This window comes from Strix uralensis, chromosome 3, assembly GCF_047716275.1.
Source record: "Strix uralensis isolate ZFMK-TIS-50842 chromosome 3, bStrUra1, whole genome shotgun sequence".
Classification (NCBI taxonomy): Eukaryota; Metazoa; Chordata; class Aves; order Strigiformes; family Strigidae; genus Strix; species Strix uralensis.
Window position 1 is genome coordinate 89,509,225 of NC_133974.1, and position 25,046 is coordinate 89,534,270.

The window sequence follows — 25,046 nt, forward strand, 5'->3', positions numbered from 1 at the left end:
AAGGAGAAAGTTGGGAGCTGTCATAGACGTGAAGGGATTTTGGGGCTCGGAAAAGGACGCACAATGCATTCCACTCTTTGCAGGAGTGGGTGCTCTCACTGATTGAAGTCTCTCTCGTGCTGCCCTCGCCGTAGGCAGCTTGCACAGCCTGCAGCTTTCCCCGGTGTCCTGCCTGCCTGCAGCGGGAGCTCCAGAGGACAGGGGTCTCGCATAGCTCCCGTGTCCTGTGTGCCAGTCCCTTCAGGCAGCTCAGACTGCACTAGGCACCTGCACCACTCGCCTCGGAGACAGCCGGAGAACAAATGAGGGGAGCCACTGACAAGGTGAGCTGTTAAAAGCACCTCATCATCTTTGTGCAAGTGGGACCTGAATCTTCTTGGAGCACTTTTGAGGATTGAACACAATTTTCATGTCTCCCTCAAGCTATAAACAGAGTAGAAGAATCTTTTGTGCTCCTGGACTGCGTTTCCTCTCTCTTGCAAAGAACTGTTTTCACAGGCTCCATGTGATGTTCTTTGAAGTTACACACCCATGCAAGAGAACGGGAATTAGATGCGGTATCCAGATCTGCTACCTAGTTGGCACGTACTGCATAATAAAAAAAGTATGTTTCCAAAGGTATGGGGTTAGAGAAATAGCTGCTCTTTTTCATAGGGGGAGAGAGTATTATAGGAGCTCTATGTACTCAGTCAGAACATGCCGACATGTGCCTCCTGAATCCTGCTCATCTCTCTCATGTGTGGATGTTGCTCAAGTAATGGAGGATAGTTCTTCTCACGTCAAAGGAAACTGAGGACACCTGCTGTAGTTGCAATAGTTTACACCGATGTGAAAGAAGGGCTGATGGAGGACCAAAGCTGAGTAAGATTTGACTCTGAAAATACATGTCTGTGAAAGAGAACCAGTTGTCACCCTACCACATTGTGCTCCAGTGAGATTTGTGAAATGTCCTATGTTTTTTTCAGCCAAGGGTTGAGGCTGCTTACTGAGGAGTGTGTTTTACAGAAAAAGTGAGGGTGCCCTTTGGTAACCTTTAGGATCTTTGCATCATACAGAATAAAAAATAAGCCTGTTAAGCTGGTAAACAGATTTTCTTTTCTCTTGTTAGGTGACTACTGCCATTTTGAATGGTGATGTGCTGTGTAATGGCATTATAATCAGTGGCTTTTGTTGGTTTTGAGCTATGCTTGATTGCAGTCCTCTGTGTGCTCTTTTGCCTGGAATAATTTATGTGTGTGTCAGACATAAACATCAAGTAGGTTACACAACTGGCGAAGTTGTGTGCATGCAGCTGCCATGTCCATTCCCCTCACGCTCATCTCAGCCCAGCGAGCCCCATGGCCATGAGGGTGTTGTGTGGGGGAAGGCTCTGGCTGCTGTGAATCTGAATGTACATGCTCCCAGGGGCTGTCACCTCTCTTCCCAGCAGGGTCAGGGCTTGTCCAGGCAGGGACATGCTGCTTCTGTGTCATTGTAGCAGAACTCCCCTGGTCTCTACTGGCATCACAATCCGATCTGTTAGGTGTACTCTGAAAACTGAAATGGGTTTTTTCATCTTCCCAAGAAAATTCATAGTTTTGCTTAAACTTTTCTACCAAACATTTTTTTTTCAAGGAGCGATAAGGCAATGAAAGCAAATACAAGCAAGTCAGTACGTATATTTGACAATAAACTGGTTATTGGAAACAGATACCACAATAAGGTTTTCTTTACAAATGGGCTCATTTGATTAGAGAAGAATTTACATTGTTTAATACGTAAGATCTAAAATTTTCTCTGATAACGCTATTATATCACACCCATCCAAAAGATAGTATAACCCTTAAGAATACATTTTTAATTCTATTGGCCAGGTTCCATCCATGGTGCTTCTCTGTGGAGCAATACCTGATTCTTTTAAGGAATCTCAGCTTCACACTACTGTTCAGATGCCTAATCAGAGAGCAAACTCTGCTGTTGCTGAAGGTATCCCTCTCGCTGAAGATCAGAGAACAATAGGTAACTGAGTAGAGTAACAACAAAACACCACATCTTTTCAACAGGGAACATCTAGTTGTGGGCTACGAATAAAGAATGTTGCAGGCTGTGTATGAAATTATAGAAAGGTAGTATTCAACTCTAGGAATAATAGTGTGGGTATATGAGGGTCATTTTGACTAGCAATTACACATCTATTTTATGCATTAAACAGCTATGTTATCTATTGAAATTAACCTTAAGTTCAGAACACAAATAACTTTTTATTTTATGTTCATATCCATAAAGATGTAAAATCAATGCTTCATGATAAATATTACCAGTGTGTTTCTTCACCTTAATTAATCTCCCAGAAATATAAAAATCCAAATGTTTCCTACTAATATCTAATCTGTAATCCATATTAAACCTAATTAATTCTGTATTCTTCTCTGTGTATTATCTATTAATTGTGTCAGTAACTGGAGCTTTATGTAAGTTCATTTTTAAGACTGCACAATTTGGAAGTACAATGCTATTGTGCTAGAAGCCAACTAATAAAATTTACAATGATTATTGTCTTAAATACAAAGGAACAGAATTAAGTGTTCTATACTGACATTATAAATTATATGCTGCCTATATGACCTTTCACTGCATTTTGCAGTACCTGAATGCAGGAGAAAGTTCTCCTTGGTTAATCTTATAATATGCAATAGGAATACGTATGGTGCTTTTTCCTTCTGGCTCCTTTCTCATAGTAAATTAACATCTCCCAGCCCTATGGTCTGATTACGTTCATATTGAAACATTTCTGGCAGTTAAATCTGCAAACCTTTGCATATTTAAGTAGAGAACATTCTTTTGGGAGATGTAGAAAGATGAGCAGAGGGCAGCAAATCTTCACTCCTGTTGCTCTGCAGGTTTCAAGAATGGGAGTCCTGAGGGATTCTTGCTTCTTTCGTCCATCATAGGAAGAAAAATTCTCTACCACCATATTTAGGAAAAAGGCCAGCTTCTTTCAGATCAAAGGCCATGCACTTAGTTTTAAGGTCAGGGCTGGATGAGTGTTGAGAACTAGCTCAGCATACTGTGCTCTGCCATTATCCAAGTTTTGAATTGCACAGCCAGCAATGGATGTGTTTGAGTGCTTGATTTAGAAACACAGTTTGGTTTTTGAGGCATTAATGTGCATTTTGACAATCTCTGTTTTTGACTCATTCAGAGTAGGAACCAGTAAACACAGGGCGCAATAGTGGTATTGTTGGGTGAATCTTGTAGTCTTCAGGAAAGCAACTCCAGCACTGTTAGATTGTAGGAAATGAGATGGACCCTAAATGTGATCTTGTGCTGTTTCTCAAACATTTCTGTCATTGCTCTCAATCTGTTTATATTAATTATTAAATGTAGGACTTCTATATCCCATTTATAGCCCTTAATTTACACAAGCTTTACAGAATGTGGATCAGATACATTTTTCTACCTGTTCCTACCTACATCTTACCACCATCTTTAATCCTTTGCACTCATTAAAAAGTGGTGACATTATGAAACATCCTGTTCTTTTCCTTTTTTGTCCCCAATATATTTCAGAAGTAATTTTTATTTATCATATAGTTCTGACAAATAACTGTGAAGCACTCATTGTCACTGCTGCAGTATCTTTAGTCCATGGTTATTCAGAATCTGAATTCTGGATGCAGTTTCTCAAATGCTTGCATAATCTTGGGCAGCTAGGGGAGAAGGAGGCAGACAAAACTGGAAGCCACATTTCTGATTCTGCGGCATTCCAGGGACCCAGCGCCCCATGTTAAGCCTTCTGGAGGCTTAACTGGCAGCAGGGCCACCTTGCTGCCTGATGTCTCCACAGGACACAGTGCACAATGCTGTGGCCCTGTCTCTGACACATCCCCTCTATTAGCAGCAGTCACATCCCTGTCAATTCCCTATGGTAGACTTGTAGGAGTCCCACAGGAAATAGTGTCTTTGCTGTCGCAGTAACTGTGCTCCTAAACATTCTCTGATACTATATATGATGCTCTTTTACGTGGTGGAGAAGGTCTAGATCCTTTTCTGTTTTCTTTTATATTTGCCAGGTCTGAAATGGAATGATATATTCTGCTGTGCTAATTGATTAAATGGCATCTATCATGACATAAAGAGATCAAACAGAATTATTTTTTCTCCCATGTTACCATTTAAAGCTCTCAATTCTGCTCAGATCATTAGCGTATAATTTTCAGATGAGCTAGCCAGAAGGTCCCTAAATAAAAATTAGTAGAAAAGATTAGCTAGGAAAGCTAGACTGGTAATGAGCTGTTGCACTATGGTAATGTGCTAGGTTTATAGTTCATATCTAGCCCTAATCAGTGATAAGTGCAAGTTGTCAGCATTTGATAGCTAATTGGTGTTTCTTGGAATTACACTGTAACAGAAATACTGAAATGAAAATAAAGCTTTTCTTTATATCTGACAAGTTACGAGTTAATTATAAATGCTTGGGTCAAAAACACCTCTTAGCTACACTATATGCAGATCTGCTGCACTGAGGGAAGATTCATGGGTTGTCAAAACTTCTTTGGTCCCTCTTGGGTCATTATGACTTTTTTTGAAACTGGTATAATAGTAGCTTTGAAAACAAAACAGGACCTTTAAACCATTTGCTATGTATTTAATATGTCATACATCACAGAAAAAATAACTAAACCTGAACTACTGGAAAATATTAACAATGCAATAATGACTTGAACTCTTATAACAGCCCATTTGTTATTGATTGTATTTACTCTGTGTTCATTTAAGAAGTGCTGTCCTCCCACAGAATTAATTGGACATAAAATCATGACATGGATCTGAAAATTGTAAAACAGGAATAATCTAAACCACAGGACATGAAAGACTTAAAAGCCTGGCTAACTTGACATCTGTGAGCTGAGATTTTTGTCATTGTACAGCTATAATTAGGTGGCTCTAATCACTTTCATAATGCTAATATGGGAAATGTCCTGTGTATCCTCAGTAGCTGATGGTGGGAATGACTGCTATGCACAATGTTGTGCTTCAAAGCTGTGAAGCCTGACAAGCTCTGCAAGCAGGACTGGCACTGACATGCATGCTCCAAGAGATTTTTAACCACCTCCTGAGAGGCTGAAGCATACATGATCACACAATCTCATTGCTCATCATCTGAATACATTTTTTAATTGGCCGTTTAACTGACCATTTCCAATTGGATTTAAGGCAGGGACAAGCCTTCAGATATCTGAAGTCTGTGCAAGACTCCTGGGACTGGGAGAGGAACGGGGCAGAAGCAGGCTGGGCCTCGGAGGTGTGAAGCCAGCAGCTACCAGCTCCATCGTCTGCTGGCTCACCAGCTAGCTGAGCCCAATGCCAGCCAGCCAGCACATACAAGCCAACAAGGAGAGAGGGAGGAGCTGCAGCTGGAGGAGATGAGTTAGGTGGGATGTGGCAAGGTGAGGTCATAGGGACTATGCAGTAGACGGGACAGCAGAAGTGTAGGAAATGGAGGAACACAGGACAGAAACCCACAGGAAACTAGTCTTCATTAATTCCTCTATTCATAGAACAGCTCGTTCATTTATTCAGATCCTCACCATTTGAAATGCAATTAGATGAATGTATTTTCCTGCTGAGTAAAATTCATACAGTCAGCAGACAAACACCTCTCTTAAATGATTTGTTCATCAGCGTGTATGGAGGAGGAGGGAGAGATGGAGAGAAGAGAGGAGCTTGAATGAGTTCACTGCCAGTTTGTGTGAATTAAGTGATCAATTTTTGTTACTGCAATAGCTGCAAAAGTTAACATGGAGACGTTAAGAAAGTCCCACTACAATAAAAATTCAGTATTAACATTCAGATGTGAGAGGAACAAAATCTGAAGGCCTGAGTTAAAACTCACTTCAGAGTAAATCCAGGCAACAGGTATTGTTTTCTCAGAGGGTGAGCCTTGAACTATTTTAGCTGTTCCCAAGACAGGGAGTCTGGAACAGCTGTGTGTTTAAATTGAACACTCCTCTCAAACTGGGGATACATTTGGATACAATGCTCTGCATACAACCCTCATGCAGACATGATACCTAAGGTCTGAATTTCTAGATGAAAGACCAGTGGAAAATATAATCTGTCTAGACCCAAGTAAATAACTAAATTGGTGTCACCAGAGAAATTATCAGTTCAACTGAAGAAGACAAAGAACTGTAAGATGCATCAGGTAGTGAAGACTGATGAGACAGCAGTAGCTAGCATTGAAGTGGGAGCCGAGTAGAGGGAAAGCCACCAGGGAAATTCTTCAAGGACCAGTTTTGGGAGAGATTTTATTTAGTGTTATTATCAGCAGCCTTGGCACGCAAAGCAGGTGCACACTAATCATACTGGCTGGTTACACAAAGCTGACAGCCATTACCTGTACAAAGGAAGATCAGAACATCAGATGGGAGCAGCTGTGGGGCCTCGACGGCTACAGTACTAGAAATGGCACTAATGCAAGGGCTTGCCCTGATAGACTGCTAACAATTTCTACTGAAATCTGGGAGCTCATCAGCTAGAAAGGGGTCGAGGTGTGTGTGCTGATTTAGGCATATTGGTTAATGATCACAGGTGTCCACAGCTGATGTAACAGTGAGAAGGTAGTGAAGTCTGAGGAGGCATTAGGAATGATAGCAGAAAAATAGCAATACCCTTATGCAAGGGGCTAGCAATTCCTCTCCTGGATGCAGTTCTGGTCACCCATATAGATGGAGGATGAATTCAGACTGAGGCAAGTACAAGAAAGACTGGCAAGGAGAGCAGGATAGCTTTTCATGTGAGAGAATATGAAATCGATTTGGCTTGCATACCCAAATAGAGTTAGGGAATACAGAGAGCATGAGAAGGAGTGTAAGTGGTGTCTGCACATGCAGCAGGAGCATTCCCATCACCAGGGAGTGAAAGCAATGGAAACCAAAGAGCATGGGCAAATAGGGGAGTAGATGGCTTCCAGCATGCCAGTCTGTGATGGAAGTGTGTGCAGGCAATGCTAGGAAGCCCTAATGTTTTTAAGGATGAGTTTTCTAAATGCTTAATGAAGATTATATGATTCTCTGAACTGGGTAGGGGCAGGAGCTAATAACTCAGTTTCTTCTCACCCCAAGCATTCCCTTTGCTTTGGTGAAGTACCACAGGGATCAGGCTCACAGGACCAACACTTTTTCCTATTAGGAGATAAAAGCAGGCATGCAGAGGAGATGCAGGAAGGAGGCTGCAGAGACTTGCTGTAAACCACTATAACCTAACACTAAGAATGTAAGAATCATAGAATGTTGGGTTGGAAGTGACCTTAAAGATCATCTAGTTCCAACCCCCCTGCCATGGGCAGGGACACCTTCCACTAGACCAGGTTGCTCAAAGCCCCGTCCAACCTGGCCTAGAATACTTCCAGGGAGGGGGCAGCCACAACCTCTCTGGGAAACCTGTTCCAGTGCCTCACCACCCTCACAGTGAGGAACTTACGGCCATACTGATTCAGGACAAATGTCCTTCTAGTATCCTGTCTCTCTCTAAATTCAACAGCAGATGCTAAGGAGAGAAAGACTAGAATGAGCACTTTGCCAAAATATTCTTGCAGTCTCAACTATTTTCAGCTCCAGGAATTCCTGAGTTTCAGCAGTGGCTTCATAAACAGAAATGGGACCTTCCAGGCACATTGTAAATGAGTCCAGTTTGATGCTTTTTGAAGACAGTTGAAGGTTGAAAGGTGCTTTTTATGAAAGACTGGCTCAGCTTGTCTTTGAAATTTCATTTTAGTCCTTTTGAGATTTTGAACAGCTAAGTCTTTAATAGATATCTTTTTGTCATTTAAAACTAAGTACATACAAACATTAGTAGTTGTATATTGCTTTCTGGCACTCACAACTGTTCTGACTACCCATCTTGTGGAGAGGCAGCTATTAACATGGAAATACGCAAATTTACATTTGATTTTCTGTGCATAATAGATACCTATCGCACTTTAAAGCATGTTCTGGTTACCTCAGGTAAAACTGTAAGCTATGTAACAATTACTAAATGGCAAGTTTAAAAGAGTTCCTTTCCTTTGCTGTCACAGGCTATTAGGAGATCTCTGAAGTGTTGGAGATAAAAGAGCCTACTGAGGAGCTTGTGTAATTAATGGTATTAGTGGGCAAAATAAATAGAAGAATCCATTTAAAGGGGGAGTGAAACTTCAGATAACATGAAAAATGCATGTGCATCATTAATATTTTAAATTGCTGCATAGATGAAGATAAATGTATTTGATACAGCCTATCTCCAAGTGGTTTAAATAGCAAATATATATACATTAAAAATCTTTATATATTGATTTGGCCACTTTTACTTACAATACACAGTTCTTGCATGGAGACTGGGGTCCCTCGGGTTTTATTTGGAGTCCTTTGTGAATAAAGTATGATGGAGTGTGAGAGGGCTAAAAGAACAAAACATTTAGTTTTCTTGTGCCTGTGTTTATAGATGACAAAATTCCCGGTGCCCTGCAGCAGCTGCTAGATTTGGCCTTACGCTGCCAAAAATGTCCTCATAAAACTGCCTGTGGTTGCACAGTTTAACTTCAATGCCATGTATTTGACTTCAGAAGGGACTATTTTATTCATTATCTCATGTACCCCATCACTAAATCTGTAAAAACCCAATTCAGACCCTGCTGAAGCTTATGGGAGCCTTTCTGTAGATGTGAGTGACAGCTGGGTTTGGACCACAGTGCCACAGTTTTCAGTTAATAAAATCTCAATTTTGGGGCTTGTTTTCAGACATCACTGAAACCAGGCACAGGTAGAGAATGTTTCAGCTATGATCTTTAATTGCCATGCGAGATCAACATCATCACTGTTGTTGCTCAGTCTGTCTCATCACATCTCTTAAATCAGCCCATTGTGTGAGTAGCTCAGCTCAACTGTGGATGAAGGCTGTTGCTGTCTGATGGCCATTCATTTTTATGTGAAAGAAGTTCTTGGTCTCTCTCCAGTTCCCAACAAGCTCACCCCGTCCCTATTGACTGTTGGCAGTACAAATATAGAGGCCAAGGACTTGCAAGCCAGAGAATGTTGTGTTCATCAGATTCTGAAAACATCATTGCAGGTGTCTAAGAAACTTATTTTTACCCTGACACTATATATTGAATAGTAAAGCAAATGGAATCTGTGAAGTGAAACCAGCTTTCTAGTCCCTTTTGCTTTTTAAAGAAGATAGGTGTAAAGGAGAAGCTCAGCATTCTTAGTCTTCTCAAAAGAGAAAGCATGTGTAAAGTTAGACGGCTAAGTCCGTACTTAGCCACCTTATTACTTACCCAGATTTTTGGAAGCAGATGGGCATGCACATTGTCTAGGATCTGTACATATTCCCTGTACATGCCAGTATAGCATTCCTAAATAACAGTCATGTTTTCTTAATTCCTGGATGGTTTGGAGGCGAGAAACTGAGGCTACTGTGTCCCCAGCTGGTAAATGAGAGATGACACATAAAAAATTCCCCTATTTTGTAACTTGCTTCACTTGCTTGATTCCCATCCTGGGTTAGCAGATCACTTGGCTGCTGCAAAGTCCATCTTCCTTGCCAACGGATAGGCATAGCTTCTTTTAGCAGCCTTTAGCACTTTCATAATTCCTTGTGAAGCAGAGTTTGGAGCTGTATGTGAAGAGGAACTTTAAAAGTTTGATTGATTGATTACCAGAGATGGAAACATGACTTGAGGCTTCTGACTGTTTATTTTGCTTTAATGCTGTTAGTTTAATATTTTCACTGCTTTACTCGGTGTTTTGACAGCTCATAGTCAGGACCCACTTTCATATGAGTGCATATTTTTTCATCTGTTGATCTAAATGAATACTTCTGAGAGCACCAGCATTGAGAAAATAATATTTCTAACAATTTGTTTCTTAATTTTGACATCCAAAATGGTGTAAATACTGGCTGAAAGTTCCCCTGTGGTTGGGAATTTCTCTTGTCTGTGTGATTTCTCTGGTGTGTTCAGGAGTGGAGTTTAAGGAGTTTCAGTTTTGTTTCTGTGGGAGCACAAATGAGTTTTCTCTCCATCCACCCAGCCATCAGTTCTCGCAGCATTTACAGAGACAATATCTTTGAGGCTTTTATACTATTTTCTCACAGTTTTCAAATTGGCCAACAGGCTACAAGTTCATTGTTGGAGGTGATGAGGCAAGCTTGCATGCAGGTGCATAGGCAGGATGAACTCTTAAGCCTAACTTTCTTTGGGAGTACTTCTAGTGAGTGGCATAGATGAATTGTATAATTTTCATAGTAGTAATAACAGCCAAAGTCTGCCTTCTTTTTTCTTTTCCTTTCTTTCTGCCCAGGAGTGTGTGCCCTTTCACTGCCCTCCGCTATAATGCTGTGGGCTGAAGGCTCTAGGAGGTCGGCATATAAAATCTTACTTATCAAAATGCCAAGTATTTTGCTGAGTGACCTTCCCAGTTTCCTGGAGATGTCAGTCATCTGTTTACGCTAGTGGCAGTGCCAAGTGGAGTGGTTTCTAAAACTGAACAGCAGTGAATTTATTTTCAGGTACCACTCCATTTGGGATTGCAATTAGGATAACTAGAGCTGCTCTCCAGCACAGGAAACTGGGAAGGTCACGCTGCCAAATTGTTGGCATCTTGATGAAGGAGTGTAAACTACTGCTGTCACTACTGCAGATCAAATGAGCCTAACCAGAATGGAGTAATTATGAAATCCTCCCAAAAGATCATGAATATTCATGGATCAATTACAAGCATTTGAAGTTAATATTCGTTTGAGGAAATAACCCTGGTATTCCACTCTTGGTACGTATGAATCATAGCACTCCTTGCAAGCAAAGGGCAAAGAGCTGTTGCTTGCTGCGCGGGCTCACGGGTAGCGCTGTGTGCATAGCAGCGGCTGCCTCCAGCCAGGCAGTGTGGGAGTGCTCGATGCGGCAGTGAGAAGCCTTTCAGTGCCCCCTCCAAGTTGCCACGGTATATTCACTGAGGCAGCAGCCAAAATGGTCACCTCGCTGCCTGGGTGTGTGGGTATTGCAAGAGTTGCACCAGTCTGGTAGGCAGGTGCTTGTCTGTGCTGAGAGTGGAGTTGAGGTGGCCACTGCCCTGCCCTCTCTGCAGGGGCTGTCACTGATGGTGGCTCTTCAGCACGTGTGACCCCAGCCGATGACACTGGCAGCAGCTGAGCTGCAGGGATCTGAGGTCTTCTGAAGAACAACCCATCTGCTTAGCCTCTTGAATGCAGAGTGGAGAGTCTTGCTCTAATCGCCCTACTGCTTGACCCCGTGAAGGCGGTGGGAGCTGGGGGCAGCAGCGCTGTAAGCAAAGGTGCTGAGCAACAGGTGGGGGTCCTGCTCTTCATGCTGACGGAGGGGTATTGGAAATGCCCTCGCTGGGGCTCTCTTTGCTGTGCTCCTGCCAATATTAGCTGTCAGAGGGGCTGGTGTGAAGGTTGTTTCTAGGTCCTCAGCAGATTGTCAGGGGATGTTTCCTCATGCTTCTTTCTTGCTATGTGTTTTACCCTGTCGCTGCCCTATAGGCACGGGTGCTGGCCAGCCACTCTCCACCGTTTCCCTTCCCAGTCCTTCCGCTGTGCTGCCAGGGCACAGGCAGCCCCTGGGAAGAGGCAGGCAGGCTCCAAGGCAGCTCCAGTTGCTATTCAGCAGCAGACACGACTGTTGCCTTCTCATATAAAGCAACCAAATGGCTTCATAGAGATAAACTGAGCCAAACATGTGGTTGCCGTAATGCTACCAAGTAAGGGAGTCAAACAAGGAGGGAATGGGGTGTGGGAAGGCTTTTTCCTTCCCTTTCTCAGTGTATCTTGGTAGAAGTTAGCACAGAGCCTGGCCACATGCAGAGTCCTTAAATTATTTAAAATCTGGATCATTATTGATTTTAAGTGGGGGGATTTTTTTTTCTCCTGTAAATCATAGTCTATTTACTGCTCAGGTTTTCTTAACCAGTGGCATTGCTGATTTTGGGGAACCTGGCTTTAACTCCGACATATAGTTGCTGAGCCTAATTAGCTCCCTGGATTAATTGAGCTTCTGTTTTTCAGCTAGAATTTATTAGGAGCTGGCACTGTAATGAGACAGACCACTGAGATCCTTTTCCTTTTTGATTATCTTTGAGCTTTGTTTGTGTATTTTTAATGGTTGCTTGTGAATGATGTTTGGCTGTGTGCTGGGAGTTGGAGTACAGAGAGGAGAGGGATCATTTTGTTCCTTTTCAGTGCAGTTCTCTCTGAAACCATCATTGGTCTCCAGCAGAGCTGCCTTCCCACCCCTACCAACCACCTCCTCCCTCCCACCCCAAAACTTGCTCTTGCTGTGACTTCAAAGTACATCTGGATCTCTGAGCTCTCACTTGCATAACACGTTGACCTACAAATAATGGTTTATGTCTTAATTTTGATATCTCATATTGCAAAGTGCACCTGAACCAAACCATGTAAATTCATGTAGCTGGGACAAAGACTGCAAAGAGCTTTTTTCTCTCATTGGTTGAATTATTTAAAGGAAGCCCATGCTGCTTTAGCTCCACTGGTGGCACAAGGTGGAAATGAGAAGATGGAAGGGTCATCTTTCTCTGTGCTTCCCCAGGACTAGCGTTGTGTAGCTCAGATGTGGACTGGCAATGTCAGAAACCATGCGCTCTTTAATACATACGTAAAAGTGGAGCTGGGGTGTGATAGAGGCTGCTTTATTGTGAGATAGTTCTACTATGGATAAGCTTGAATTAGTAAGATTGGTCAGTGGGACCTCCAAAGAGTGGAGCATTTTATGTCAGTTTTAAATAACATACTCCTTGGCTGTTTTGTAGACTATTTAAGTTTCATCAGCTTTGGGAGCCACTTTTATACAAAAGCTACAGCTCTTGACTCAGCCCCTTCTATGGTGAGAGGGACAGTCTGTTTCAAGGAGTCAGAGTAGCTGGAGCTATTGGGACTCTGTCCTTCTGTCATTAAATTTCTTTTCTGTCTTTAGTGAAAAGAAACAGAAGATGCTATTTTGTGCCTCTGCCACATGCTCATGTGTTGTCACAGGCACAAGGATTGTTCTGCAATATGAAATTTGCATAGTTAGGTCTTAAAAGACAAGAATTACAGGGGGGAATTGCCTACATTTTATATACATTTCATAATACTAGAATTCAAGTATAAGTCCATGTTATCCCATACTTGGCTGCAACTTTCTCCTGCTTGACTGCTTCAGTGTCACATCCCTTCCAGATGTGGTTGTGATTTTCCTAGTATATGAACCCGAGCACAGCATCCCCTCAGTGTAGTCCTTTCAGCTGGCTCCCCCTTTCCTTGTGCAGTGAGCACAGCTTTCTGGGTTCTGCTAGTGTACCTCATACAAGATAACTAACTGCAGTGGCAGTGGAGATCTCCACTTTGCTTAATTTTTCCTTTAAGGCTAGTCAGCTTCCACCTGGAACAAGTTCATTATTTCCCCAATGCCTCATTTCACCAGGTGAAGGATTCCCCAGGTTAAAGGTCCAAAACGTTACCCATCTTTCTTCAACTGCCTTGCTTCATTCTGCTAACAAAGCCAGGCTTACATGGCTGAACCACCAAGGGCTTTATCACTCCACCTGGCCTCATTTTGCCTGTGCCTACACACATTGCTCCCATTTCCTCTCTCCCTCTAGCAAAATTATTAACAGAAAGGAAAGACATAGCTAAACAAACTATACTGATTCATCATGAACTCAGCTGTTACACACCTGTAACATCCGCTATTGAGTTTGTGCTTTTAAAGCTATAAACTGCCCTCTGTAGAGATTATTTCAGTGCAATAAGAGCCAAAACCAAATAGAGTACTTATGTGGTTCCTTTGTTATGCAAGCATTTATTACTATGAATAAAACAGTGCATCAGCACAAGGGAGCAGAGTTAAGACTTCATGATCAAAAATAACTGCCATAGTTACTGAGATTTTTCCTTTGACATACCTCTATAAATAATTAGATTACAAGACACCTGAGGGCATACATCATCTGATCCTGTAACAATAACACCTTGAGGGAGTTGACAACTTTCTCCTTTTGGCCAAGTGCCTAGGAAGGCACAAAGGTATATGATTAATAGAGAGCACAAACACATACCCTTGCACGTCCTAAAGCTTGGTTATAATACTGTATTGTATCCCTCGTGGACTGTTCTATTCCTGATGGTGCTGCTGTTGTCACTGAATAGCCAAAATCCTCGTAGCAGTGGGGTGAGAGGAAAGGGAAGACAAAGAAAATATTTATTATTAAGATGGCGGAAAAAACCTCAAAACAAAGCACATAATAGAATTGGTTAAATAATTTCACAGAAAAATAATTATTCCAAGACTTTAGCTGGATCTTCCTCTCCAATATTCCCTCCTTTTGTGGAACAGTCCTGTGTTTGCCTCTCCCATATAAAGAATGAGATGCTGGGTAATGAAAACTCCTGCAAATTTCCTGAGCATAATATTGACTCTTTTTGCTTCATTTTCTATTCATGAATTCTATTTTGCAGCCCTAAACAAAAGCAATTACCATTTGCCTCTTTTCTGTGTAGCTCACTTCAAACACATTGCTTGCACGGATAAAGCTGAAGGACCTGACACAGGAAGATCCAGGAAGGTGTTGCCCATGCTGTGCCCCTTCGCCCTGGCCTGTGCCTCACCTGGCCAGCATGATGCACTCAGCCATGCCAAATTATGGCAGGGTTATGGGGTTCCTCTTCTGGGTATCAGTGAGCAGTTGGGGGGACTCGAGCGGGGAGAGGACGTGACAAGCTCTGATGGACTGTTTAGGTGAGAAGCTGGAGGTGCAGATCATGGTATGGGAATGAGAACAAGTAAGAAGGTTGGATGAGGAAAGCCCAGGATGGACACTGATAGAAGAGAACAGGATTATCTGATGAGAGAAGAGCAGGGCAGAAAGCATGTGAACACAGGAGAGCACAGAACCCCTACAGCACAGCAAAGGATTGTGATGTTCCTGAGTCTCACTGTTTTTCTACAGGAAGCAAATACTAGCAAAACCTCATGGTAAATTGTGAGTCATGTCCTCTTTTTCTACTGCTTGTCTGTACAAAAGGTGGCAGCCAGCTGCTGCTGCCAGCTAGTCGGCTAGTCCAGCATCTGAGGCTTTTTAATACATAGGAAGGTTCCAGGCTTACTGATGTCTCAATGAAGTGTAAACACAATAACAGATTAAGTTACATAAAATATATATAATAAGAGCATTCAGATTGTGAAATCAATCACTACAGGGGCAGGAAATGTCAAAATTAAGTTTGTGCTGGCAAACTTATTTTGGCCTCATAGGCTGTATATTGTGTTGTCTTTCCAGGATTCTCCCCCCACTGCAGTTATCGTCTTTTTCAAGGCAGATAAAGGACGTGCTTTAGAGATGAATCAGGACTGTACAGTGATGTGGTCATTGTCAATAAATTGCTTTCCCTATATATAACAGAATTTGGAAGGCATATGGAAAATGGTACCGAGGGCTGTGGAGGAGAAGGGAGAGATTCTGAGGGGAGCTGGTACCACTTTCAGAACTGGCTCTGCGAATACATTCCTAAAATTTTTAGATGGGTACCCAAATTGAGATGCAACTGCCCCATATTCTTTGAAAGAGAAGTCAAAGTTAGCTGTACTTTGAATATAAAAGACTATATAATGCTCAGCACTCTGACAGATCAGTGCTTCACACCAAACACCTGTACTTACTGAAATCTTCAATGCTGCAGGTATTATCAGAGGATTATATACCTCACCTCAGAGGCAGTCATCAGATACTGCATTGATAAGCTCCACAGAAGGAAAAAAAACCCACAAACCTTTGAAGAAATAAGTCATTCTGGATTCAGAGCTGAATTCGTATAGTCCTAACAGTAGATAAGGCTCAAGTCCGCACATTAAAAGGCAAGGATTAAATGAAAGACTGAATAACTTCTTGTTCAGTGAGCACTGTTTATCCTGTGTGGTAATTGAGGCAGGGGTCTAGTGGAAAAATAGTATCCAGTCATGAAATTAAAGACTTTGACTTAATGCATGTAGGCAAGTGGGATTTATGCAATATCCAAGAAAATGCATCATGATCTTGAGTACTTCATTTTCAGTGTAAGATTCTGTATTGTTTGCATCTCAGTATAATTCATGAGGAGGAAAATACAGATATGTATGAGGAGCATGAAGATGTACATTTTTCCTTCTTACTGAACAAGGGAAAGGACTCATTTACACTGATCCCAGTTTGCATGGTGAAGTCCCAGAAGAGAAGAAATAGAGAACACTGTGCTCACTGCAGCACTGCCACATCTCTCTTTTGGGGAAGTTTAATACCTGCTAGGGTTCCTTATGGTAGCTATTGAGGGATTCAGAAAATAGTACTGTAAGTCCTCCAGTAGCTGCTGTAATGTGAGAGGGTGGAAATATGGAGGAGGTAAGGGAGCAGCAGAAAGAAGAGAGAGCTCCTCTCCACATGGAGGGCGGCTATTCCGTGGAGTGAACTGGAGCTTTCTGACTGGCAATCTGCACAGTTCTTCCTTTCTGGATCCTCTGTACTGTACCTGCTGACATACTTCCTAGAGACATCTGAGTTTGGTTTCCTGCACCCAGGGCTCCTGCCTCTGGACTTTTCCAGAGATAGAGCTTTGCATACTTTATTTTGGGGTTTTAACTCTGTGGGATGTATGAATAGTTTTTAGTAGTATTTTGCTGTAGCCATGATGATCTAATGAGTTAGGCAAGAAAAGGTTTACAAGTAAGGGTAATATGTTTTATTAGATCAAGTGATGCACTTAGAAAAATGAGATAACTTTTAATTACTGAAAAGGCTGCAGAACTGATTACTGATATACAGGTTTGGAGTCTGAAGTGTGGTATCCTGACCCCACCTTCATTGTTCTCTGTGTATTATATCCCCATATTCATGATGTCCAAAACTATAAAAACATTAGCTGATGGGATAGAAATACATTTAAGATGAAGGCAGGTATATAAAATGGGGTCATTGTGCTACTCTGGCATTTTATTTTATTGCTTTTGGAGCAGAATAGGAATGTACCATTAGCATTCCTGAAGATGTCCCATTTGGTATAAGGACATTGTTGCCTTTCACTATACTGGTATGAGAAATCTGGGACCTTCTGCAAGCCAGCCTCTGCTTAATACAGTGAGCAACATGCACCCAGGAGCAGCAGCCCTTCTGTGAGCTTCTGCAAAATTTACTGTGTCTTAGTTTAGTCTGCACAGTCAGAAGATCAACAAAGGTCTTCCTTCTCAAAGCCCTTCCAGTGCAGGAGTGCCGACCTTCTCTTTGTAAAAATTCTGCTTTCATAGGAAATTTTGCTTTTGCAAACACCAGCTCATGAACCACCTAATGAAACAATTCAGAGCCTTTCTTTTTTTACAGGCAGAAATGCCATGTCAGCATTCAGAAGAACAAAGCATCTACTTTGTGTCTCACTGTCTGTCAAGCAAATTTCAGTAAGACATCCAAAATATTTTACCAATATTTTACTTGATGAGGATAGGGTGAGTTAAAAATTAAGCCACACATTTTTGTGTTATGTTCTCTTTGATTTTCTTTCTTTCCTTTAGGAGTTAGTAGGTGCTATTGTGAGAGATCAGTCAACCTTGAACAGGTGAACTTGTCTTATGACAATATCCAGAACTGATAAAAATCTGCGTTTAGCAAAATTCTTCCTCTTTATTTTATTTTTCAGAGTATAATAGTGACATGAGGCTGGTTATTTTGTCTGGGTGTAAAGTGAAGTTGATAGTCAAGATGCAGACTGTGCTGCATGAGCAAACTCTGAAATTAGAAATCAGTGTTGGCTGGGCTTTTTTGCTGCTAGGTTTCAGGCTTTAATCCTAATCAAATCTGCCCTTTAGTTCCTGTCTCATATATGTCAGAAGATCATTTGAATTATAGAATAGGTATTTCCTCTGTATCGTCATTCTTCTTGCAAGTGTGTATTTCAGTACAAGGCAGATGGCACAATTATTTTATATTCATAATGCATATACCTCTAGGAGAGCTACACCGCAGTGTGCTGATGCTGGCTGCATGGGTTATGTATTCTCAGGAGACCAACATGTTCAGACTGTAGTCTTTTGCCCTTTCCCCTGTCGTCTCATGTTTTGCTATGATAGAAGCACTAACAAATGAAAGGCTTGTTATTGATTTCTGTGCAGATGTTAATAATTTCTGTGTAACTCTGCATTGGAGTGGCAGTAACTGATGTACAAAATTTGACATCTTAATTATTCCTTGATGGAAACGAGGGCCACTAACCTGAGATACAGCAGCCTATTAACTCTGGATCTGTGGATTCAAAGCAGCCTTAGGTCACAAGTGAAATGAGTGAGGCTGTCTTAGTATAGTCTTTATGGATGTTTGTTTGCTTCTCAGAAACACCAGACTGTCTTCAGTGTGTCTGGAGCAGATGGAAGCAGAAATCCTGAAACAAAAAATGTTTTACTTCCAGTATTGCTAGCCTAACTGAAATCACAAGAACTGGAAATCTCAGGAGAAACACAATTTATGAGCTCCACAGACTTATTGCTAGATGCATCAAAATATGCATCCCAAATGCTGTTGTTTACTCAGTCAAAAAGAGAGGTTCAAGAATTTCAATGTTTGTCAGTCCCATCCAGTAAGCATAGCTTCAGTTCCCAGCAGTTGCAGCTTTATGCAGAATTCCCGTGAGCTGGAAATGTTAAGCAGATGACCAAGGGCACACATGCACCACAGGTCATTAGTAGATATTGGAGCGTGAGCCCCCAAAAATCTGATCCCCAGCCAGTGAAGGTATTGCTATCATTACAACAGTGAAAGCAATTCCTTTAGCAATAGGTAAATATCAGGCTGTTGTTGTCTTTGCTTTCAGCCATAGGTAGCTATCATCCACAACTTTTAGTGTAGGAGAGGCTCTCTTCAAGAGGATGCCATTTCCCAACTAGCATCCTGTTGACCTGTATACCTTGTAGCTAAAGCTCTCTTAAAAAATTATATAATGCATTTCTGACTACAGGATTAGATGACCACCACAGAAGCATTACATATGCATCATTGTGCTGTTAAAATCCATATTCTTAGTCCAGTCACAGACAGCCCCACAATAAGGCATCAGTGTTTCAAAAGCTATCCTATGCTGAACAATAGAGTAAATGGCAAGAACAGAAAATTTGATTTCTGCCTCAGTGGAAGAAAAGATCTAATATGAAAGAACAATTGTGCAAAGTCTTAAGGCTTGATTGTTTTGTATTTCACCAGTATCATCCAAAATTAATTTCAGTGATTTAACTATTATTATTATTGAGTTACACAGTGCCCTAGAAGGCAAGAAAAAATTTGAGTTCTCTAATCTAATCCACTACCCTCTTGTCCTCCAGACCTGGGCCAGAGTTTGTTTGCCCACTGTGCGCTGGAAAGGGCAGCAGTTTGGTGTTTGCTGCAGCAGCTCCTTAACAGAGTCGCCAATGCTGGTCTGCATCTCTGAATTGGCAGTGGTAACACTGCAGAAGGACTGAGGCCAGAAGAAGACAGAAAGGGGGAACTGGGAAGGGGAAAGAAGTTTAAATTGTAGTCCAGGGTCTTTCAGCCTGCTCAGCTGCAGACACAACATAGTGCAAACCTGAAGAAGGAAACTAATTAGGATTCCATTAAAAAGAGAAGAAAAAATCTTCCTGAGACCCAAGACACATCACGATGGTCAAAGTGAAACCTTGCTCGCTAATGTAGCCTTAATTCATTTTATTTTGCAGAGACAGCAAGCTCACCATGTTGCTTCGGGAATCCTTGGGGAATATGAACTGCCGCACCACAATGATAGCTCACATTTCAGCCGCTGCGGGGAACTACGCAGAGACACTGTCCACCATCCAGATTGCATCTAGGGTCCTCAGGATGAAGAAAAAGAAAACTAAGGTAAGACAATATGTAACTTCCTTCTGGTAATGGTGGAGGAGGGAGGAAGAAGGACACTGAAGGATCCTTAATAGGGTAGAGCAGCACGTAACAAAATCAGTAATCAATTCCAAAGTGCGTGGGTTGTGTGTGCCCTGTCCTAGGCAAGTGGCTTAGAGCACGTGAGCAGAGGCTAGGGGGGTTAACGCTTCAGCTTCAGATACAGAAGAGTGAGTTCAGACATATCTCCTATAGCAGGGTTGTAAGCTGGACTCATTTAATGACATAGCTGTCAGACAGCATTTATTTTCAGTTATGCTCTTAGTGCTAATGATATAATAAGGAATGAAACTGCTGTAGAGTTAAAGAAAATTGGGATTAATGAAGAATTAGATCCTCGGTGCTTCCCAGACAGAGCAGGAGCAAAACAAATGCAAAGCAGTGTGCCCATTGCCAGCATTGATGCCCCTTTTATTCCCACTGCTTCTAAATATGGGTGACAGATTTTCCAAGAAGTAGAGTGAAGATGGGCTGTAACAACTTGCATGTTTTAGAGTCCTGGTTCCTTCTGTACAACTTATGGTGTGAACTGGGAACAACGAGTGAATTTTGTGCATTTCATTTAAATTGACAGCCTGTGGATTGACAAAACGTTTTTTGTCAATGGATTGAAGAGAGGCAAGTGAAGGGATTCAGTCCACACACCATCACAGCAGTGTGTCTCCAGAGAACTCTGAGTGCCCATTATACAATTCCACACACTGGTAGTATGACCAAATGGGGATTGTCTTTATTTTCTGTGTGTTATTTGTGTAATGAGTTTTCATGTTCTCTTCACATACATGCACACACACACAAACACACACACAGAAAATCAGCAAAGCCTTTGCCAAATATCTGATTTCTTTGGCCAGGCTCAATTAAGAGAGGGATCCTAATCCATTTGTTCTGTAATTTTTTTTTGAAGTCTCATGATTTTGAGTGGGACACAGAGTTGGGGCATTGGGTTCTCCATTGAACACTGTTGTGTCTTTGCTGTAGGACTGTGGATAAGAAGCTTCAGAGCTCTGTGCCTTAGTTTAGAGATTTCCCAGTTTAGATGTGACTGTGACCTTTTTGTGTATGCGCTTTGTGCAAGGAGCTGTTTGCGATGTTGAAATGTCATGATCTCTCTCTCTCTCTCATATTGCAGTACACATCGAGTTCTTCTGGAGGAGAGAGCTCTTGTGAGGAGGGCAGGATGCGGAGGCCAACCCAGCTGAGGCCTTTCCATTCTAGAAACACAGTTGACCCAGACTTCCCTATTTTGCATTTATCAAGTGATCCTGATTATTCGTCCAGCAGTGAGCAGTCATGTGACACAGTGATTTATGTTGGCCCCAATGGCACTGCCCTTTCTGATAAGGAACTGACAGATAATGAGGGTCCCCCTGACTTTGTTCCCATAGTTCCTGCTCTGCAAAAGACCAAAACCGAGGGCAGGTTGGAGGAAGTTAGTGAATCGGGGCCCAGCACATCTGAAAGAGACTGCCTGAAGTGCAACACCTTTGCAGAGCTCCAGGAGAGGCTGGATTGCATAGATGGCAGTGAAGAGACCGACAAATTTCCCTTTGAAGAGATGCCTGCTCAGTTTAGCTCAGACCAGATGTCTAAGTGCTCTGTCTCAAGCCAGCTGGCAGAGCTTAGCCACTTATCAGAGTCAGATAAGGAAGATATGAAGCCAGAATGTCAGCATCCTGATAGAGAAGCCAAGGAAAATATAAATGCAACACCCAGCAAAACTAAGAGAAATCACTCCCCTGTTCCATCTGGAGCTCTTACTAATGTTTCAACTCCTTCTTCTCCCAGGAGTGTAACAGGCAGCTCTAGTAAAGAGCTTAGCTCTTGTCAGTTAGCACACAGCACGAGCTTGCAGAGCAGCAGAGAAGGTCTCAACACCTGCGGATTTGTGGAAGGCAAACCTCGGCCAATGGGTTCTCCCCGGCTTGGCATTGCGAGCCTCTCGAAGACATCTGAATACAAGCCACCAACTTCTCCCTCCCAGAGGTGCAAGGTCTATACACAGAAAGGAGTCCTGCCCAGCTCCGCTCCCCCACCAGCTCCCCTGAGTAAGGATACTGGAATGACATCTAGTGAATCTTTATTGCAGCCAGAAATCCGGACCCCACCTGTAGGCATGAGCCCTCAGATCATGAAGAAGTCTGCGTCCTCCAGGAATGGGGATTTTGAAGAGACTATTCTTGATGAAGATCGGCAACAAAGCATTTCTCCAGAATCCAAGAAGGAGATTCTGAGCACCACCATGGTGACTGTGCAGCAGCCGTTAGAGCTGAATGGAGAGGACGAGCTCGTGTTCACCCTTGTAGAAGAGCTAACCATTAGCGGGGTCCTTGACAATGGGCGCCCAACCAGTATTATCAGTTTTAACAGTGACTGCTCTGTGCAGGCTTTGGCCTCTGGATCTAGGCCAGTCAGTATTATCAGCAGCATATCTGAAGATCTTGAATGTTACTCCAGTGCAGCTCCTGTGTCTGAAGTCAGCATCACACAATTCCTTCCACTTCCAAAGTTGGGCCTGGATGACAAATCCCAGGATGATGACAGCAGGCGCTCATCCATCAGTTCTTGGTTGAGTGAAATGAGCACAGGGAGTGATGGTGAACAGTCATGCCACAGTTTCATAGCCCAGGCATGCTACGGGCATGGGGAAGCAATGGCAGAACCCCCTGTCTCAGAGTTTGCAAGCACCATACAAAGTGCCAGCATGATCTGTGTAAGTGACAAACAGAAGCCAGTGACTGAGAACATGCTTATACTGTCGGAAATGGGAGAGGAAGCTTTCGGCAAAGTGCCACCCATCAAAGGCTGTAAAATATCAGCTCTAGGGAAAACTACTGTCACAATCAAAAACACTGCAAGCCTCAGCAGCTGTGAAGGCTACATCCCAATGAAGACAAACATTACAGTGTATCCATGTATTGCCGTTAATCCCTTCAAAGCACAAGACACTGATGATGCTGTACCAACAGTAGCTGCAGACACAAAGGTTGCTCATCCCCATGACGAGAAGGAATCCAGTGCTAAGAAGGACATCAAATTTGAAGACCCTTGGCTGAAGAGAGAAGAAGATGGAAAAAAGGACAACTCTGGGAGCAGTGATGTGCCAAGGCCTGACATGACCACAGTTTCAGCCAAGCCTGAGCACAGCACAAAGCAGTCCTCAGCAGACAGGTTTAGCAGCAGTAGCAGCAGTGGGGACACCTCTATCTCCCCAGGATCTGACAGTCTAAAGAGGATTGTGGATGGGTGTGAAGTGGCAGCGTCCAGCTGTGCAACCCAAAACCCTGTTCATTCCAGTGATGGCTTGAAGAATGGCAGCCTCCCTCAAGGGCTCCCGAAGGCAAGCAAGCCGGAAGAGCCTGACAGTCACCTCCATCCTACTGCCACTGACAGCGCTGGAGTCGGGTCTCCTGCACTACCCCAGTATTCTAAGGCTAGCCTTGACAAGAAAATGGCCTCTCCCAAACACTGTGTCCTCACTCGTCCCAAAGGGACACCTCCTCTGCCACCAGTGAGAAAATCAAGCTTGGATCAGAAGAACAGAGCCAGCCCCCAGCACAGTGCAGCCAGCAGCACCACAAGCAGTCCCTCCAGCCAGCCTGGGTCCTTCCTGGCCAGCTTTCCTGAGGAGCTGAATGCCAAACAGAAGGGCCCTGGCATCGACAGCAGCAGCAACAACAACAGCAGCAGCAAGCTCTTCAGTGCCAAACTGGAGCAGCTCGCCAGCAGGACCAACTCCCTCGGGAGGTCCACGGGAAGCCACTATGAGTGTTTGTCACTGGAAAGAGCAGAAAGCCTGTCCTCTGTGAGCTCCAAAATGAGCCCTGGCAAAGACACCACCATGCCTAGGGCTGGAAGGAGCCTCAGTCGCAGTGTCATGTCCTCACCCACTAACTCAGGCCTCTCCCAGTCGGCAGGTGCCTCCCCGAAAGCCAGCCAGTCGAAGATCTCTGCAGTCAGCAAGCTCCTGCTGGCAAGTCCCAAGGCCCGCAGCCTGTCTGCCTCTGCCACCAAAACGCTTAGCTTCTCGACCAAGTCTCTGCCTCAGTCTGTAGGCCAGAGCTCCAGTTTGCCTCCAAGTGGGAAGAACATGTCCTGGTCAACGCAGTCACTCAGCAGAAACCGAGGCTCCAGCCTTGCTTCTAAATTGCCCCTTCGGGCTGTCAATGGGCGGATTTCGGAGCTGCTCCAAGGGAGCGCCAGTGCCAGAGGCTTACAGCTGCGGGGAAGCTCAGAGGCAGACGAGCGTGGGGGCCTTCCCGGAGATGAGAAGCCAGCTGTTCACATACTGCCTTCACCTTACAGCAAGATCACACCTCCTCGGAAACCTCACCGCTGCAGCAGTGGTCACGGGAGCGACAACAGCAGTGTCCTGAGCGGGGAGCTGCCCCCCGCCATGGGGAAAACAGCCCTCTTCTACCACAGTGGGGGGAGCAGCGGCTACGAGAGCATGATGAGAGACAGCGAGGCAACAGGGAGCGCCTCTTCAGCACAAGACTCCATGAGCGAGAACAGCAGCTCTGCGAGCGGCAGGTGCCGAAGTCTCAAAAATCCAAAGAAACGATCAAATGCAGGTAAGCTTGCAGTAGAGTGAAGGAGGGATGCAGATCAAAGCAGATAACTAGTACATGGTGGGCAGGCTAGCCCTAAAGGTTAGCTAAATCAGTACCAGCTGTATCTCTTGGCAGAAAAGTGAGGCCAGGGTCTGAGTTTCTTCATTTTGCAACATGCACAAATCCTTTGTGTGGTTGCATTGCCTTTGCAGTGGAGTCTCTCCCACACCCTTTTCACTTAGGTTTAGTTCACATGAACAGAAGGACATTTATCCCCAAAACTGGTTAGTATTGCCAAGGACAGCCACATTCAGCTATTTATTTATACAAATATTCTTCTAATTTGATTTCAGAAAGATGCCTTTGTGAGGTGGTGAAATGGAAGTGTTATTCTTAAGCACTTTGGGCACAGACTTCCCTCTTGGTATGCACATGTTTCAGCAGCACAAGACCACTAAGTTCCTTCTTCCCACCTAGAGGATGGAACAAAGTTGTGCCCATGCCACTTGAAGGGTCTTATCCTGCCTCTGAGACTTGTTTTTTAACTTTTGAG

At 43.3% G+C, this 25,046-nt stretch overlaps 1 protein-coding gene across 1 annotated transcript in view; it reads left to right on the forward strand.

The window, feature by feature from the left end:
* Positions 1-25,046, forward strand: part of KIF26B (kinesin family member 26B) — a 313,904-nt gene that overhangs the window by 265,673 nt on the left and 23,185 nt on the right. Inside the window, exons 11-12 of the mRNA XM_074863268.1 lie at positions 19,739-19,901; positions 21,073-24,514. Of these exons, the coding sequence (XP_074719369.1) occupies positions 19,739-19,901; positions 21,073-24,514 (3,605 nt within the window). The remainder of the gene's footprint in view (positions 1-19,738; positions 19,902-21,072; positions 24,515-25,046) is intronic.